We start from the raw sequence: 15,519 nt of genomic DNA on the forward strand, positions 1-15,519 counted from the left end.
GCAAATACATCTGGTGCTCGTGAAACAGGAGGCTCTCGCTGCCTGCTTTGCATTTCAGCCTCATTTAACCACATCCTCTGCACAAAACCCACAGCGCCGTGGCAGCACCTGCTATCAGGCCGCCACGCCAGGGATCCAATCGACAGCCACCAGACTATCAGGCGTTTACAGAAACACTGCAGGAAGCATCTTTCAAGGATCGCAGACCAGAACTTGCCTTTTGGCCTTACAGTCAGGTTCTGTTTCTCTCAAGAGTTACAGAGCACAGAATTAAATGTCCCAGCAGTCAGATTACATTTCTTGTCGGAACAGGAGTAGTAGAGAACCGGTGGGCACAGACAAAAAGTCATTAATGCCCTCATTTCCCTTCTTACTGAAGCAGGAGGAGTTAGTGGAAAGAGCTCTCAGTCATAGACAAAGCATTAGCCACGGTCACATTGAACTGTGGCAGGCGGGGGGGGGGGCAATACTGAGAAGAGGAGGAGGTTAAAGAAGAATTTTCACCTTGCAAGATCACACTATGAATACTTACTCCACAGATTGCTGAGAGAGATTGGGGGGAAAATAAAGAAGCAGGGAGGAGAGACTATTTCTTGACCAAAACCTATCTTAAGCATATTGATTTTTAACAAAAGTATTCGATATCAGCCTCGGAGAAAGCTGGTGCAGCATTGGGAGAAGCAGACAAATTAATCTATGCAATAAGATTTTTTTTTTTTTATGATGTAAGAATATGCCCACTAGGATTAGACAGGCGCTTCGGCAAATGGTCTGATTTAGTGACTGCAGCAAGGCAAGGCTATTGGCAATCCCATTCCTCGGAGTAATTGAATGGGATATGAAGTGGGCAACACAAAGCACCAAGGAGAGTGTAAAATGGGATAATGGGGGGAAACTAAGAGACCTTGAACTTACTGATAAAATCACTTTGTTTTAAGTGCATCACGGACTGAAATGAGAATATGCCCTTGCCACAAGGGGACGAACAAAAGTTGGATTGAGAACGGAAACTGCTAAAACAAAATAGGTAATCTGTAGAAGACACAGAAGGGCACCTGAGATGGGGAGGAGGGAAAAGGCATTGCAATGTACTATTTGTATGCACGTTGATAAAAGGAGCCCTGGTACCTTTTGGAATAGGGGGAAATCTGTGTAGGTGGCTGCACATCTTCTCACCCCTGCATATTTACAGTTCCCCATGCTATCTACATACTAAAGATACAGCATCCTGGTTCTCCTTCACACATCAGCCCTATTCACAAGAGCAAAACAGTCCTAAAGGAAACAGGCTCTGTGTGCAGCAGGAGGCGATTTTCTGTCTTGAGATTCACCCTGTGGAACGCCCTCCCATCAGATGTCCAGGAAATAAACTATACGACTTTTAGAAGACACCTGAAGGCAGCCCTGCTTAGGGAAGTTTGAAGTTTTTTGAAGTTTTATTCTGTTTTTAATGTTCTGTTGAAAGTCGCCCAGAGTGGCTGGGGAAAGCCAGCCAGATGGGCAGGGTAGAAATAATAAATTTATTCTTACTCTTATTCCCTTTTCCATAAACTGCTTTGAACTAGTCCTGTGGAAGAACATAGACATCCTTGAGGTGCCCCAATACAGTTATTAGCCCAAAATCAAGTAAAAGAAGCTTGTTGTACTTAGGAAGTGGAACAAAAATGTCCTGCTCTGCTCCATGTGCCCCTCCCCCATTCCCTCTCATAAACATGAGCTTGCACATCCATTTAGATCATGGGGAGGGTCACTCATGCATCCACTACCACAAGGGGCTCCATGGGCACAGCCATTTTATTTCAGTCATACTGCCCAAATTGTGGGACACCCTGCACTGAGTGACCTATTTTGGGTTCCATCTTGGCAGCTTTTTGATCCCACCTGAAAACTGCTTCTTCTTCTTTTTTTTTTAAAGTATCAATAAGCCTACTGCCTGGATAGTGTTTGGTATCATGGCTTGTTTTTGAAATGGTTGTATTCAATTGTTTTTAATAATTGAATTGTAAATCACTTTATTAGGCAGCTCATGTGAGCTGCAAAAACAGGTATAAAAGATTCAAAAGAAATACACACACACAAAATAAATAAATACAAAACAAAACCATATGCCGCAACAGTAATGGACCATGCATAACAAGGCTTCGGCTGGGGAGGGTGGGATATAAATAAATAAATAAATTATTATTATTATTATTATTATTATTATTATTATTATTAGTGAACTGGTTGGGCAGCATTTGGTCTGGGGTTGGTTCCCAGCAGTGGGATGAGATGACAAGTCTCCTTACATTGGTACTGGAATACTTGTCCTCAGTCCTTTGAGTCACTGTTTCAGCACATCATCCCCCACAGAATCAATGCTGGGCTGTTTTGGGGGACCCTCACATGGCTGGCTGCACCCACTTCAGATCTTTAAAAAATGGTTCTTGTGTTTAAAAAAATGTTCAGAGCCTGTGGATATAATAATAATAATAATAATAATAATAATAATAATAATAATTTATTTATACCCCGCCCATCTGGCTGGGCCTCCCCAGCCACTCTGGGCGGCTTACATAAAAACCAAAAATACAGTAAAATATCACACGTTAAAAACTTCCCTGAACAGGGCTGCCTTAAGATGTCTTCTGAATGTCAGGTAGTTGTTTATCACTTTGACATCTGCTGGAAGGGCGTTCCACAGGGCGGGCGCCACTACCGAGAAGGCCCTCTGCCTGGTTCCCTGTTGCTTTGCTTCTCGCAATGAGGGAACCGCCAGAAGGCCCTCGGCGCTGGACCTCAGCGTCCGGGCAGAATGATGGGGTTGGAGACGCTCCTTCAGGTATACTGGACCGAGGCCGTTTAGGGCTTTAAAGGTCAGCACCAACACTTTGAATTGTGCTCGGAAACATACTGGGAGCCAATGTAGGTCTTTCAAGACCGGTGTTATATGGTCTCGGCGGCCGCTCCCAGTCACCAGTCTAGCTGCCGCATTCTGGATTAGTTGTAGTTTCCGAGTCACCTTCAGAGGTAGCCCCACGTAGAGTGCATTGCAGTAGTCCAAGCGGGAGATAACCAGAGCATGCACCACTCTGGCAAGACAGTCCGCAGGCAGATAGGGTCTCAGCCTACGTACCAGATGGAGCTGGTAAACAGCTGCCCTGGACACAGATTTGACCTGTGCTTCCATGGACAGCTGTGAGTCCAAAATGACTCCCAGGCTGCGCACCTGGTCCTTCAGGGGCACAGTTACCCCATTCAGGACCAGGGAATCCTCCACACCTGCCCGCCTCCTGTCCCCCAAAAACAGTATTTCTGTCTTGTCAGGATTCAACCTCAATCTGTTAGCCGCCATCCATCCTCCAACCGCCTCCAGACACTCACACAGGACCTTCACCGCCTTCACTGGTTTTGATTTAAAAGAGAGGTAGAGCTGGGTATCATCCGCATACTGATGAACAACCAGCCCAAACCTCCTGATGATCTCTCCCAGCGGCTGCATGTAGATGTTGAAAAGCATGGGGGAGAGGACAGAACCCTGAGGCACCCCACAAGTGAGAGCCCAGGGGTCTGAACACTCATCCCCCACCACCACTTTCTGATCACGGCCCAGGAGGAAGGAGCGGAACCACTGTATGACAGTGCCCCCAGCTCCCAGCCCCTCAAGACGGTCCAGAAGGATGTTATGGTCGATGGTATCAAACGCCGCTGAGAGATCCAGCAGAACTAGGAAACAGCTCTCACCTTTGTCCCTAGCCCGCCGGAGATCATCAACCAGTGCGACCAAGGCAGTTTCAGTCCCATGATGAGGCCTGAATCCTGACTGGAAGGGATCCAAATGGTCCGCTTCTTCCAGGCGTGCCTGGAGTTGTTCGGCAACCGCTCGCTCAATCACCTTGCCCAAGAATGGAAGATTTGAGACTGGGCGGTAGTTGGCCATCGTGGCCGCATCTAAAGATGGTTTTTTAAGAAGCAGTTTAATAACCGCCTCTTTCAGCGGGTCTGGGAAGGCTCCCTCACGGAGGGAAGCATTCACCACCCCACGAAGCCCATCGCCCAGTCCTTCCCGGCTAGCTTTTATAAGCCAGGATGGGCAAGGATCCAGGAGACAGGTGGTTGGTTTCACTTGTCCAAGCAGCCTGTCCACATCCTCGGAGGTAACAGATTGGAATTGATCCCACTCAACTTGACTAGACAGAACTCTAGCACTCTCCCGCCCCGGTCCTGCTCCCACGGTGGAGTCTACTTCTTCCCGAATCTGAGCGATTTTATCTGCAAAAAACTTTGCAAAATCATTGCAGGAGAACATGTGGCCCGTACTGGGCCCCGATGTTGCAGGTGGTTCCGCTAAATTGTGAACCACCTGAAAAAGTCTCCTGCTGTTGTTTTCTGCAGATGCAATAGAGGCGGTGAAGAAATTCTTCTTCGCCGTCGCTATCGCCACTTGGTAGGCTCGACGTTGAGCTCTAACCTGTGTCCGGTCAGATTCGGAATGAGTTATCCGCCACCGGCGCTCTAGCCGTCTCAACGATTGTTTCATTGCCCTCAGATCCGTGGAAAACCACGGGGCTGTCCGGGCTCCATGCAATCGGAGAGGGCGCTTCGGAGCCAAACAGTCAATAGCCCTGGTTAACTCCACATTCCAGCGGGCCACCAGGGAATCAGCTGAAAGGCCATCAACATGGGATAAAGCATCCCCTACCACTCTCTGGAAACCATTTGGATCCATTAAGTGGCGGGGGCGGACCATCCGAATTGGTCCCACCTCCCTGCAGAGGGGATGGGTCGCAGAGAAGTCCAGTTGCACCAGGAAGTGATCTGACCATGGCACTTCTTTCGTTTCGCTTTTAGTTAGTGTCAGATCACCAACATCCATAGAGGTAAACACCAGGTCCAAGGCATGTCCGCGGCTATGGGTTGGGCCAGACTTATTCAGGGACAGCCCCATGGAGGCCATGCTTTCCACGAAGTCCCGAGCCGCCCCTTGTAAGGTTGTGTCGGCATGGATGTTAAAATCCCCTAGGACAACCAAGCTGGGTGTCTTCAGGAGAACATCCGCCACGATCTGAAGCAGCTCGGGCAGGGAATCCTTGGTGCAGCGGGGAGGTCGGTACACCAAAAGGAATCCTGTACTGCCCCTATTGCCCAGCTTCCAGAACATGCACTCGGAAAACTGGGTCTTCCCAATAGGACGCCTGGTGCAAACTAATGACTTTCTAAAAATCACTGCAACCCCCCCTCCCCGCCCACATGACCTGGGTTGCTGTGCGTAAGAGAAACCTGGTGGGCAAGCAGCAGCAAGGACAGGCCCATCTGCTTCATCCAACCAAGTCTCTGTTACACATGCCAGGTCAAGTCCTCCATCCATGATCAAGTCATGGATGGCAGTGGTCTTATGAATCATTGACCTGGCATTACACAGCAGCACCTTCAGGTCATGTGGGTATCCCTTGCTGATTCTAGTATCCATCCGGTCAGGACCAGACCCGGAGGCAGGAATAGTCCTCAGATAACGACTAAACCTGCCCCCTCTGTAATGACATGGTCTAGTCTTAGCGTAACTCCTCCTCCTACCAGTGATCACTGAGATCGGTTGTCCCAGTGCATCTCCCCCTGTGGAACATGCCCCAGCCATTTTGTGGGCTGGGGCCCACTCCCCGGCAGCCCTGAACCCTCCCCCTAAGAACAAAATAACACCGTAAACAAACAAACAAAACCAATAAAACAATACAACAAAAATGTAAAAATTACAAAAACATCAAAATAAAAAAATAATTCCCCAAGCCCAACCAAACATCCATCCCACCCCCACCCCCCACATACAAAAAATCCAAAGGAAAATTTTAAAAAACATTTTAAAAACACTCTGTGCCCCTCCTGCAGTAACAACTGTCCTAGTGAGGCCTGTCAGGCCCCGCCCTGGGCCAGGTGGTAAGTGGCAAGAGCAGGGCCCTCAGGCACTCACTCAGGGGAGTCCTCCTGGGCAGCAGGCAGCAAGCAGCAAGCAGTCCTTGTGAGGCTTCAGGCCCCGCCCCAGGCCAGGTGGTAAGTGGCAAGAGCAGGGCCCTCAGGCACTCACTCAGGATACCTCCCTCTTGTGTAAGGAAGGTGCCATTTTGGCAGTATAATTGACAGCGGTAACCCCTAAATACTGGGAAAAGAATGTTCCCAGCAACCGACACACATCTGATTTGGAAGGCTTCTGTGGCACCTAATTTGCTTCACTTGGAACGTTCCTCTGATAAAGCAAGCAGGGCTTTTTTTCAGCCAGAACTCAGTTTCGGCACCTCTCAGGTGGGCCCCATTGCCATTATAAGAGAACAAGGTGAGTTCTGGCCCCTCTTTTTTAAAAAAAGAAAAGAAAAGAAAAATAGCACTGACACCAAGTGAACCTCAAAGACCAAACCCTCTTTTCACGTGCCTCCCTCCTGACATTTAATGCAGAAGTGGGCAGACTGATGCAAGGATTTAAGTGTGGGGCAGAAAAAAGGAACCGAAAAGGTTGGCTGCAGGGCCCATAAATGACTAGGCTTCAAGAGGAAACTTATTTTTAGCTGTGACGGCCGTTTTGTCTCCTACATCTCCAGTTTAACAAAGCTTTCTAAACCCCCATTCTGGAAAATTATTTTTCATCTGACTTCCATTACCGCAGCTCGTCTGTGTGGAGAATCTAATAAACCCTCCTAATGGCCTGGTGCACGTTCTGCTGGGTTCTGATGGGCCTTTTAGATGTTAGCTGTGAAGTAACCAAGCCAGCAGATATGATGTGCACTGAGGTGAGTGATAACTTGTTTGTCTCTCTATTCGGGGAAAAGCATCTTCAAGAGAGAATCAATAATTAATCTGTGGCAGTGAATACTTGCATGCTAACATCAGGTTACTTCAAAGGGCTATGAAATTTGCGGTTGGTGGGGCAAAAGTATCAGGGACAATGCTGTACCTTCAGAGCACATTCGCTAAAAGCGGCCTCAGGCAGGAAAAATTTCTAGACCTTGAGGATCCTTTCTCGCTGAAAAGGCAAACCTTAAATTAGCAGCGATAATCCTGTGCCATTTTAGCATGGGACTTAATAGGGACAGTCCTATGCGCATCTACTTAGAAATATGTTTCTCGTTGTTTTAATGGAGTTTATTCTCTTGCACTCGCAATTTTAGCCTTATAGCTATGCATTTTCACTGTGTTCAGTAGTGCAGTGTTCCCTGGTGCATGGCAAGTTTATTTAGGATTTCAACCTATGAATGCAATCCTATATACAGTTCATAGGAGCCAACTCCAGGGGGCCACGGGTGCTTGGGCACCCACAATAATATAATATAATTGAGGGAGGGGGCCGGGCACCCACAAAGTCAATGAGAAAAGCCGGCATGAGGCAGTAGAGTTGCCTGTGAAAGAGAAGCAGTTCAGTTCCTCCCTCCACAGCCAGCAAGTGAGGCACCCTTTACTTGGGGGGGGGGTGGCTGGGATGCAGAGGCAGAGTCTCTCTGCCTCCAAGTCTGAGCCCCTCCCCACGGAAAAGGGTGCCTTGCTGCAGTGGCAGAGCTTCATGCTCCACCACTGGGGGCGGAGAGCAGGTGAGGGCGTGGGGCATGTCCTGGGGGCGTGGCGGCCAGTGCGGGGGGGGGAGCCGGGATGGCACCCCACCGAGATCGTGGTGCCGGGGGTGATGCGCTCCCCACACCCCCTCTTCCTCCGCCAGTGCCTTGCTGGCTGCAGAGAGGAGGAGGAGGAAGAAGAGAAGCTGCTGTGCCACCGCCCACCACAACTATGTGCAGGCATGTAATATCGTGTATCCACGTTGTAGGGGTGGGCACCCACAATACTGAGGGCAAGATGGCGCCCCTGACACAGTAACTGGGAGTAAGCCGCTTGCTGCCTATTGCACCAAAGATTCAGGCACATCTCCTGCAGGGAGGTCATACAGTGCAGCATATCAATAAGCGAAAGGACAAGTCTGAAAAATCTTGTCCTGAACTGTGTCTAAGAAGTTTTAAACGGACATGTAGACATGAGAGGCAATGACGGAGAACCCATTTTCGAGGTAGTGCACATATTTTGCAGACTGTGTGCGCACATGGACATTTTACTAGGAGTTCTCTGGAACCAGAGGGGGTTGTAATGAAACAGACCACTGGTGCCTTTAATCTGTTTGCAGCAGGGCTTCCGAACAGGTGCTTTGTTTTATAAGCAGTTTAAATGTACCTAATTTCTGTAGAACTAGACCCTTTTTTTTTTTTTTGCACACTTTATGCTGCAAGCAGTAACATCCTTGATAGATGTAGCAGAGGAGATGAGTCACAGTTACAAAAGTAGGTAGGTTAATATTTCTTTCAGCTTTTCACCTTATCAAAGAACTACCTTTGCAAAAGCAATACTTGATGAGTGTATTTGAATGTGCTTTCAGAATTTGTTAAAAGAGGTGGCATTTTCTATACAGTAGCAGGGGAAAAAATGTCCCCCCTCCACTAGATAAAATAGCTACAGACTAAAAGGAGCACTAATATTTGCATTTAACTTGCCCTTTTAATTATGCTAATAATTTTTCTCACTTTAATGTTTTAACCTGTTGCAATAGTGGTCATCTGGCACAGATCCCACTCCAGTTTCAAGGATAATTAGGAATAACAGAACTAAAAATGGCCTCTGCATAGGGCCAAACTAGAATTGATCTTAATCACAATATTAGCATCCACATAGGTTTTAAAAAAGAGAGAAAGAATATCAATCACTGGGACTCGGACTGTGGTGTTGTGGGGAGGGCTTCAAATGCTTATTCACACCATGGTCCCACTCTGAATCTGTATGTAGGTCCTTTATAGATCTAACAACGACAGCAGCTTTTAGCACACGAAGTTCGATACTAGAATTTGCACTTGAAGACAACATTGTTTAGAAACACATCCTTTCCAGGTCTGATTTGGGGAATTTCCATTATGAGTATCATTGAGACCAGGGCAGTCCAACACATGACCCAAGAGCCACATGGCCTCAATACCATTTTTGGTGCCCCTCAGAAACATTTGATGCCCCCACTTGTTGTAATCTCATTGCTAAGCAACAACATGCAGGGCTCAATGGAGGCCAGCCAACCAGAAGAGTCTCTGAGGTGTACTTGTCTGGAGGCAGAGTCAGCATCTGAAGTCAGGTCCAGTCCTAGGGCTGGGTGAACAGCAACCCATGTGGTCAGATGGTCTGGGGTCAGAAAATCCAAAGATCATGGGGTCAAGGGTCAAGACGAGCAGAAAGTAGCAATATAGGCCCAGGAACTACAAGTGTTGTTACCAGCCTCTGACTGCTGCTGGAAGCTCTGTTTAAGGTGGCTGAAGCCAGCTGATTCTCATCAGTGCCTTCTCCTCTGAGTCCTTGAAGGCTGATCAGCTGCAGGTGGAGTCACTCCACCTTCTTCCCCTTCAGGCTGTTGTTCAGTAGGTGAAGCTGGCTCCTGGCCCATGACACCATCCAGCCCTGGCACTGTGTTCCCAAAGCTGCGTAAGTGAGGTGCTGGGCTTTGGGAAGGAGGTGTGAGGGCTCTGACAGGGTCCTCCAGCCTCCTTCGCAAATTCTAGTTAGCGCTTTTTCAGCTTTGGGAAGGTGGGAGGGCCCTGCCAGAGGCTCACACCTGCTTCCCAAAGCAAGGTGCCTTGCTTATCCAGCTTTGGGAAGGCATCTCAAGGGCTGGCAGGTGGGTGGGGGTCAAATTTTGGCCTCGCTCCCTGCAATGCAGCAAGGCAGTGTGTGGCCACGGGTTCTGTATCCAACTACGTTTTGTGACCCACTTGGTCTGCCCTGATTTTGACAGTGCCAGTCACATAGCATTATATTGACTCTAATATCTTATGTCGTCTGCTGGTGTAGTCTCTTCCCCTCCCCCATATACAGAGTTTCAGACAGAAGTGTCCAGATCAAATTAAAAGTGACACTCAAAGCACAACCCTATACTTTTCTATTCAGGAATCCCTTTGCAGCCTCAGTCATTTGAAAGACCCTCCCCCTCCCCCTTTTTTAAGCCAACACAGCTGTGAAAAGCTGCAGCCTGGACTGGACATTTTGGGAGAGGGTCCCTCTCATCACTTATCTGCAGGGCAGTTTTCTAACAGATATGAATAAAGCCTTAGATAACATATGAGTGGGCATGGAGGTGCCAAAAGCAGGTTCTGGAATGTGAGGGGAAATCCCCTCAGGTTTGCCTTCCTTGTATAGTTCTCAAAATTTGTAAGTTGTCTGACAATTAAAGAAGTCGCCAGCATCACCCGGACTATTGCCTTTGATTTCAGATACAAACACCAGAGTTTCTGAAAACTACAAAAGGCCCTTGCTGATACTGCTACTACAATAACAAAATAGTTTGTTGCACAATACTTATACACTTCGCCTTCTGTGCAAAGATAAAAAAGGAGATAGCATGTCAGATTCCCAGGCAGGGTCCATTTTTGGCATTGGTACTGATTCAGGCCAGTACAGAGATGGGACAATATTAGAAGTTTCACAAGAATTTTATTTATTTATTTACAAACCCCAATTACGAGAGATTGCATTGTGCCAACAGAGATGCACACATCTCTGTTGCATTAATGCATCTCTGTGCATCAGTGTGTGCGGATCCATAAAACTGTGTGTAATTTTTACAGCTTATTGCTAACAGAAGCTACAGTTGTGAAGATCTGGGACTGAAAGAGATTCCTGAGCAACTACCTAACATAACCCAAGTCCTTGATTTCAGCTTCAACTTCCTGTATTCCCTTCAACAATCAACACTCAGCAAGCTGAAAGATCTGGTGTATTTAGACTTAACAAGGTATGCTAGATCTTTGTCCTCTTTTTGTGCAAATTGGGACTTTCACTTCAACTTTTCAAGCAAGTGGTACTTGTGGTTACAGCCAAGAGATATTTAAGCCTCAAAGCTAGAACTCTCATCTACCCAAACCTGCTCCCACAAGTCATTGCACTGTGAATCAATACTTGTTAGAAAATTTTGTAGTTGTTGTAAACTGAGGCCAGCCTTTAGACAGTCACAACCTGTGCAGTGCTATTATCTAACGTTATGCCATGTGCAGCATAGAACTGACACCTAAAACTTCTATAATGCTATGCAAAATCACCTGAAAGGCAAAACCAAACCCTACCAAGGCACACATATTACAAGACCAGAAATTCATAGAACTTGCTTCACTACCCTGCAGTAGAGTATTGAAAGAAGTCCTAGATGACAAACTCTGGGTGCATATTTTGTTTCTTGACATCTATATAAACTGACTGACCTATCTTGCAAGGAAAGAGGAAATAGGATAAACCACAATATGGCCAGTGTCGGGAAATGGCACTGGTTTCTCCTAAATCAGGCTGAACCCTCCTCTTACATCTCTGCTTGGTTTGCTTGCTGGGGTGAAGATTAACGCCCCCCCCCCAGGCACTAATGGCTCGTGCTTGAACAAACAGCAAACATACAAAACTTACTGCCCGGTACCTGCACTCAGAATTCTGTTTTTCATACAAATTGTGCTGCCAAAACCAAATGAAGAGGCAAGGAGAACAAACGCCTCAATTTCCGAGAATAGCTGAGGAGTGTAAAAAGCTGCTCTTCAACAAAATTGCAAAAGCAAATGCTTTGGCACACTGGTATACCCTCCCCTGTGTTATATGACTTACAAGGATTTATGCAAGTGGGTGCATTGGAATGTTCTGGAACACAGTGCATGGCTACAAAAAGGTACAGCGGTTCATGCTCAGCCTGAAATTAGCAGAGACCCTCATTGATTAAAAACAGACACACAACTTGGGTACCCATCCATGCACATCTTTTCATTGGAATTTCTCCCTCCCCTTCACACCCTCCCCAGATCTGCTCCAGAGGGTTTGGGAACCCCTAGAACAGATTTAGGGCACACATGGTGGGAGGAAGAGAAAATGTTTCATTGTGCAAAGATAAATGACTGTGCTGACTGAGTGAGAGACAATGAATTGCAGTGTTAATGTTCACTGCCTATTTAGGTTGGTGCAAAATATGATCCCATTTACAGCTGTGCCAGTTCTATTGTTCTCCTCTCATTAAAAATGTAAACAAAAGCAGGAAATCCATTTTTATTGTTTCTGTAGATGTGTATTAATAAGATAAGCATATACAGTTGCGGTGTTTGACTGCTAGACTTTTGTGTGTGTGTTTTGTTTTTTAAGGTGTCAAATTAACTGGGTATATGAGGATGCCTTTGGAAACAACGCTCACCTGGAGACAATCATCTTGACTGGAAACAATCTTCTGTTTCTGGCAGACAGAGCATTCGCTGGACCTCACTCTCTGAAACACCTTGACCTGACCCAAACAGGACTCAGTAGTTTATCATCCATCCCAATGGAGGACCTGGGTAACTTGGAGACACTGATACTAAAAGACAACTACATCCAATCACTAGAGCTCCCATCACATTTTCCAACGAGGAACCTCAAATATTTGGATTTTCAGATGAACATAATACAAAGAATATCAGCTGAAGACATAAGGGTATTAAAGCAAGTCAGCAATCTGACTCTCATTCTTGCAGACAACGATATTATGCACATTGAGACCAAGGCTTTCAGTTCCATTTTTTTCTATACTTTGGATTTTGGCCATTGTGTGAATGTTTCGGTGATCCTGGAAGGGCTGCAGGATGCCAGTACTGTTGCTCTTCGACTTGGGAATTCTTTGGATAGAGATGCCCTTCCCATAACTCCCGCCATGTTGCAGGGTATATGCAACATCTCTGTTGACTACCTCTATCTGCCATATCGCCATTTCCTATACTTCTCAGCTGACACATTCCACTGTTTGGCCAAACTCCAGAAGTTGGACATGGCCCACACAGACATCGGTGAACTACCCACTGGCCTGGTTCAGTTGAATTTCCTGAGGGAACTCAATCTCGACAAGAATAAATTTGAGCACCTTTGCAATATCAGGGCTTCTGCTTTCCCCAACCTCACCCATATTTCTCTCAGAGGGAATCTGAAAAGCTTGGATTTGGGATCTGGGTGCCTAGGGTCTTTGTCGAAACTGCAACACCTTGACTTGAGCAGATCTCAAATAGAAAGCACCGACTGCTGCAGCAAGCCGCTCCGTGGCCTGAGCAGCTTGCAACACCTCAACCTGAGCTACAATAGGAAGCTCGGGTTCCACAATGAGGCGTTTAATGAAAGCATTAACCTGAAGGTTCTGGACCTCACTTCCACACAGATTCTCATCAATGCTTCTCAAGGACCCTTCTGCAACCTGCATTTTTTGCAGATTCTAAACCTTTCTTACTCTAAAATTGATCTCAATATCCCACACATTTTACAAGGTCTGGAGAATCTTATTGTCTTGAAGCTGAATGGAAATAACTTTGAATCCAAGACCATCCTGGAAGACAACCTCTTTCAGCAGGCACCCAATTTGGAAGTGTTAACTTTATCTTCTTGCAAATTGTCGGCTATACAAACCAAGGCATTTTCTAAGCTCAAGAAGTTAAAACACATGGACTTGAGCCACAACAATCTTATTGCATTCAATTCAGATGCATTTTCCAGCCTCAGAAACATATATCTCAATTTTGCCAACAATAGGATCCATATTATCCCACGTGATATGTTGACTAACCTATCTGGCCAGAGTGTAATCAATTTAAGTTACAATCCACTGGAATGCACCTGTTCCAATATTGGATTATTAACTTGGTACAAGCAAAACATAGATAAAATTGAAGACTCTGAAGAGACAGTGTGCTCAGAGCCCAAATCACTAGCGGGCTCTAAGCTCCTCTCTATAAATCTGTCCTGTGGGTTTAGCACTGCTCAAGTAGTATTGATTGCCTTTGTTACGATAGCAGTAATTGTAGTGACCTTCATTTTGATCATACGTTTTTTAAGGAGAAACTACCAACAGCTTTGAGTTCCTGGAAAAAGAAAAGATACAGAAGAGTAACAAAAGCCAACAAATTAGTAGGAAGATGCTTATAAGGGAATTCCACTTTCTAATACTAATTTTTGTTCCAGTTGTCGTTGACTGTACAGGCAGTCCTCGTTTTGCATGGGGGCTCCATTTTGGACACATGCAAGCATAAACCCACTCTGCACCACTCCCAACCCCTTTTCATAACATCTTTATGACATTTTGGGGCTGTTTTCAGGTTTGGTGCAGTGTGCATGTGTGTGATCACACATCATTCAGGTGCGCCTAAATCAGGAGTTGCCTGTAGCGCACTTGGTTAATTTGTTTTTGACATGAGATAACATGGCAAAGGAAATCACTGCAAGGTATGGAAATAAGAGAAAGCCAGAGTTCACTGCTCAGTCTTGCATTTTCCAGGTAGAGTTCATTCTCAGTGCCATATAGGAGGCAAAAACTGATGACCTCACAGTGCACCAGGTCAGTGTAAAGTTGACAGTATCTTAACCTGAAAAATGTAAGGCAGTTGTTCTTTCCTAGGTGATCATTTTATATTTGGCAAGGAAGACTCCTGCTAACTCCTGGACAAGATAAAGCTTGAAAGTACTCAGAAGTACTCAGCCTAGGCTTCCATATTTGGAATAAAAATGCCACAATAATAAACAGCAAGGCAGTTCTCTTTTTCATTACTGTTTGTTTAATGTTTCCTCACAAGGGTTAAAGAGGGTAAATATTACACACACAAATAAGGGCTAAACTGGATGTGGTGTGGCAGCCATATGTATTTTATTCCAGGACCTACCTAGATCCATCTATTTATTTGCTGCACAAAGGGAGTTAAACCCTCCCCATTTTACCCTGCCAAGTAGGGCCAGGACAAGAGATGGTTGTACTTGAGTTGCCACTCCATCACTCTTCCTCCCCTCCCCTGCTGGCGGTAGGGCCCCTCATGGACCTCTTTATCTCTGTTCTTCCATTCTCCCCCCCCCCCCGCACGCTTTGTTGCTGCTTTAGTAGAGGCCATGCTGAGTCTCTGTCTCCTCCTGCCCTGCCCTCCGCATCTCACTCTACATGTCCACGGTTCTTTGTCCGATAGAGGAATTCAGTCTGCAGTCCTGCAAGTCTGCTTGCATTATCCCAGTTTGCTGTGGTTGCTATGTTATTCTTCTATATTTAGGCGTACTGTGGGGGCACCGCAGCAAACCACAGCAGTTCACCCCCACCCCGTTGAGGGTTCAAAAATGGTTTATGAGGGCAGAGCAAAACAAGCGTCCTGATATTAAGCATTCTAGCCCATTATGCACATACCACTTTGTGTTTCAACTAAATGTTACTTGAAGCACGTAACAGGAAAGGAAACTCAGAAATGTCAAAACAATAGTGGCAATTTTTATATAGCCAAAACCATCATCTGGCAGCCAAACAGAAAAAACACACACTTTTTTGTGGCCCCTTGTCACTAGGTTATTTGGTCATTTATACCCTTTTCACACAGAGAAGGGGACTGTGGGGTTTCACTGCTAGCCTTGCCCCGAGGTTGTGCAGTTAGGTGTGGCTGTCTACAGGGAAAAGTCTCTGTGTCACCACTTCTACATGCACCAGTTTTCCCAAGTGTTCTGGAACCCAGAAAGTGTGGAAAGCCCATG

At 46.2% G+C, this 15,519-nt stretch overlaps 1 protein-coding gene across 1 annotated transcript; it reads left to right on the forward strand.

Moving 5' to 3' along the window:
- The first annotated feature begins 6,474 nt into the window (after nucleotides 1-6,474).
- On the forward strand, nucleotides 6,475-14,559 carry CD180 (CD180 molecule). Its single transcript, XM_079996210.1, has 3 exons — nucleotides 6,475-6,755; nucleotides 10,605-10,771; nucleotides 12,148-14,559. The coding sequence occupies exons 1-3, from the start codon at nucleotides 6,666-6,668 to the stop codon at nucleotides 13,874-13,876; spliced, it is 1,986 nt and encodes a 661-aa protein (XP_079852336.1). The 5' UTR covers nucleotides 6,475-6,665; the 3' UTR covers nucleotides 13,877-14,559.
- The last annotated feature ends 960 nt before the right edge of the window (nucleotides 14,560-15,519 follow it).

Source organism: Podarcis cretensis (assembly GCF_951804945.1).
Source record: "Podarcis cretensis genome assembly, chromosome: 11".
Lineage (NCBI taxonomy): Eukaryota > Metazoa > Chordata > Lepidosauria > Squamata > Lacertidae > Podarcis > Podarcis cretensis.

Bases quoted from the DNA above. Each gene is read 5' to 3' on its own strand.
- CD180 (XM_079996210.1), top strand. From the start codon at position 6,666: ATGGCCTGGTGCACGTTCTGCTGGGTTCTGATGGGCCTTTTAGATGTT. The intron at 6,756-10,604 runs GTGAGTGATAAC...TAATTTTTACAG, and splicing joins CAGATATGATGTGCACTGAG to CTTATTGCTAACAGAAGCTA. The intron at 10,772-12,147 runs GTATGCTAGATC...TTGTTTTTTAAG, and splicing joins GTGTATTTAGACTTAACAAG to GTGTCAAATTAACTGGGTAT.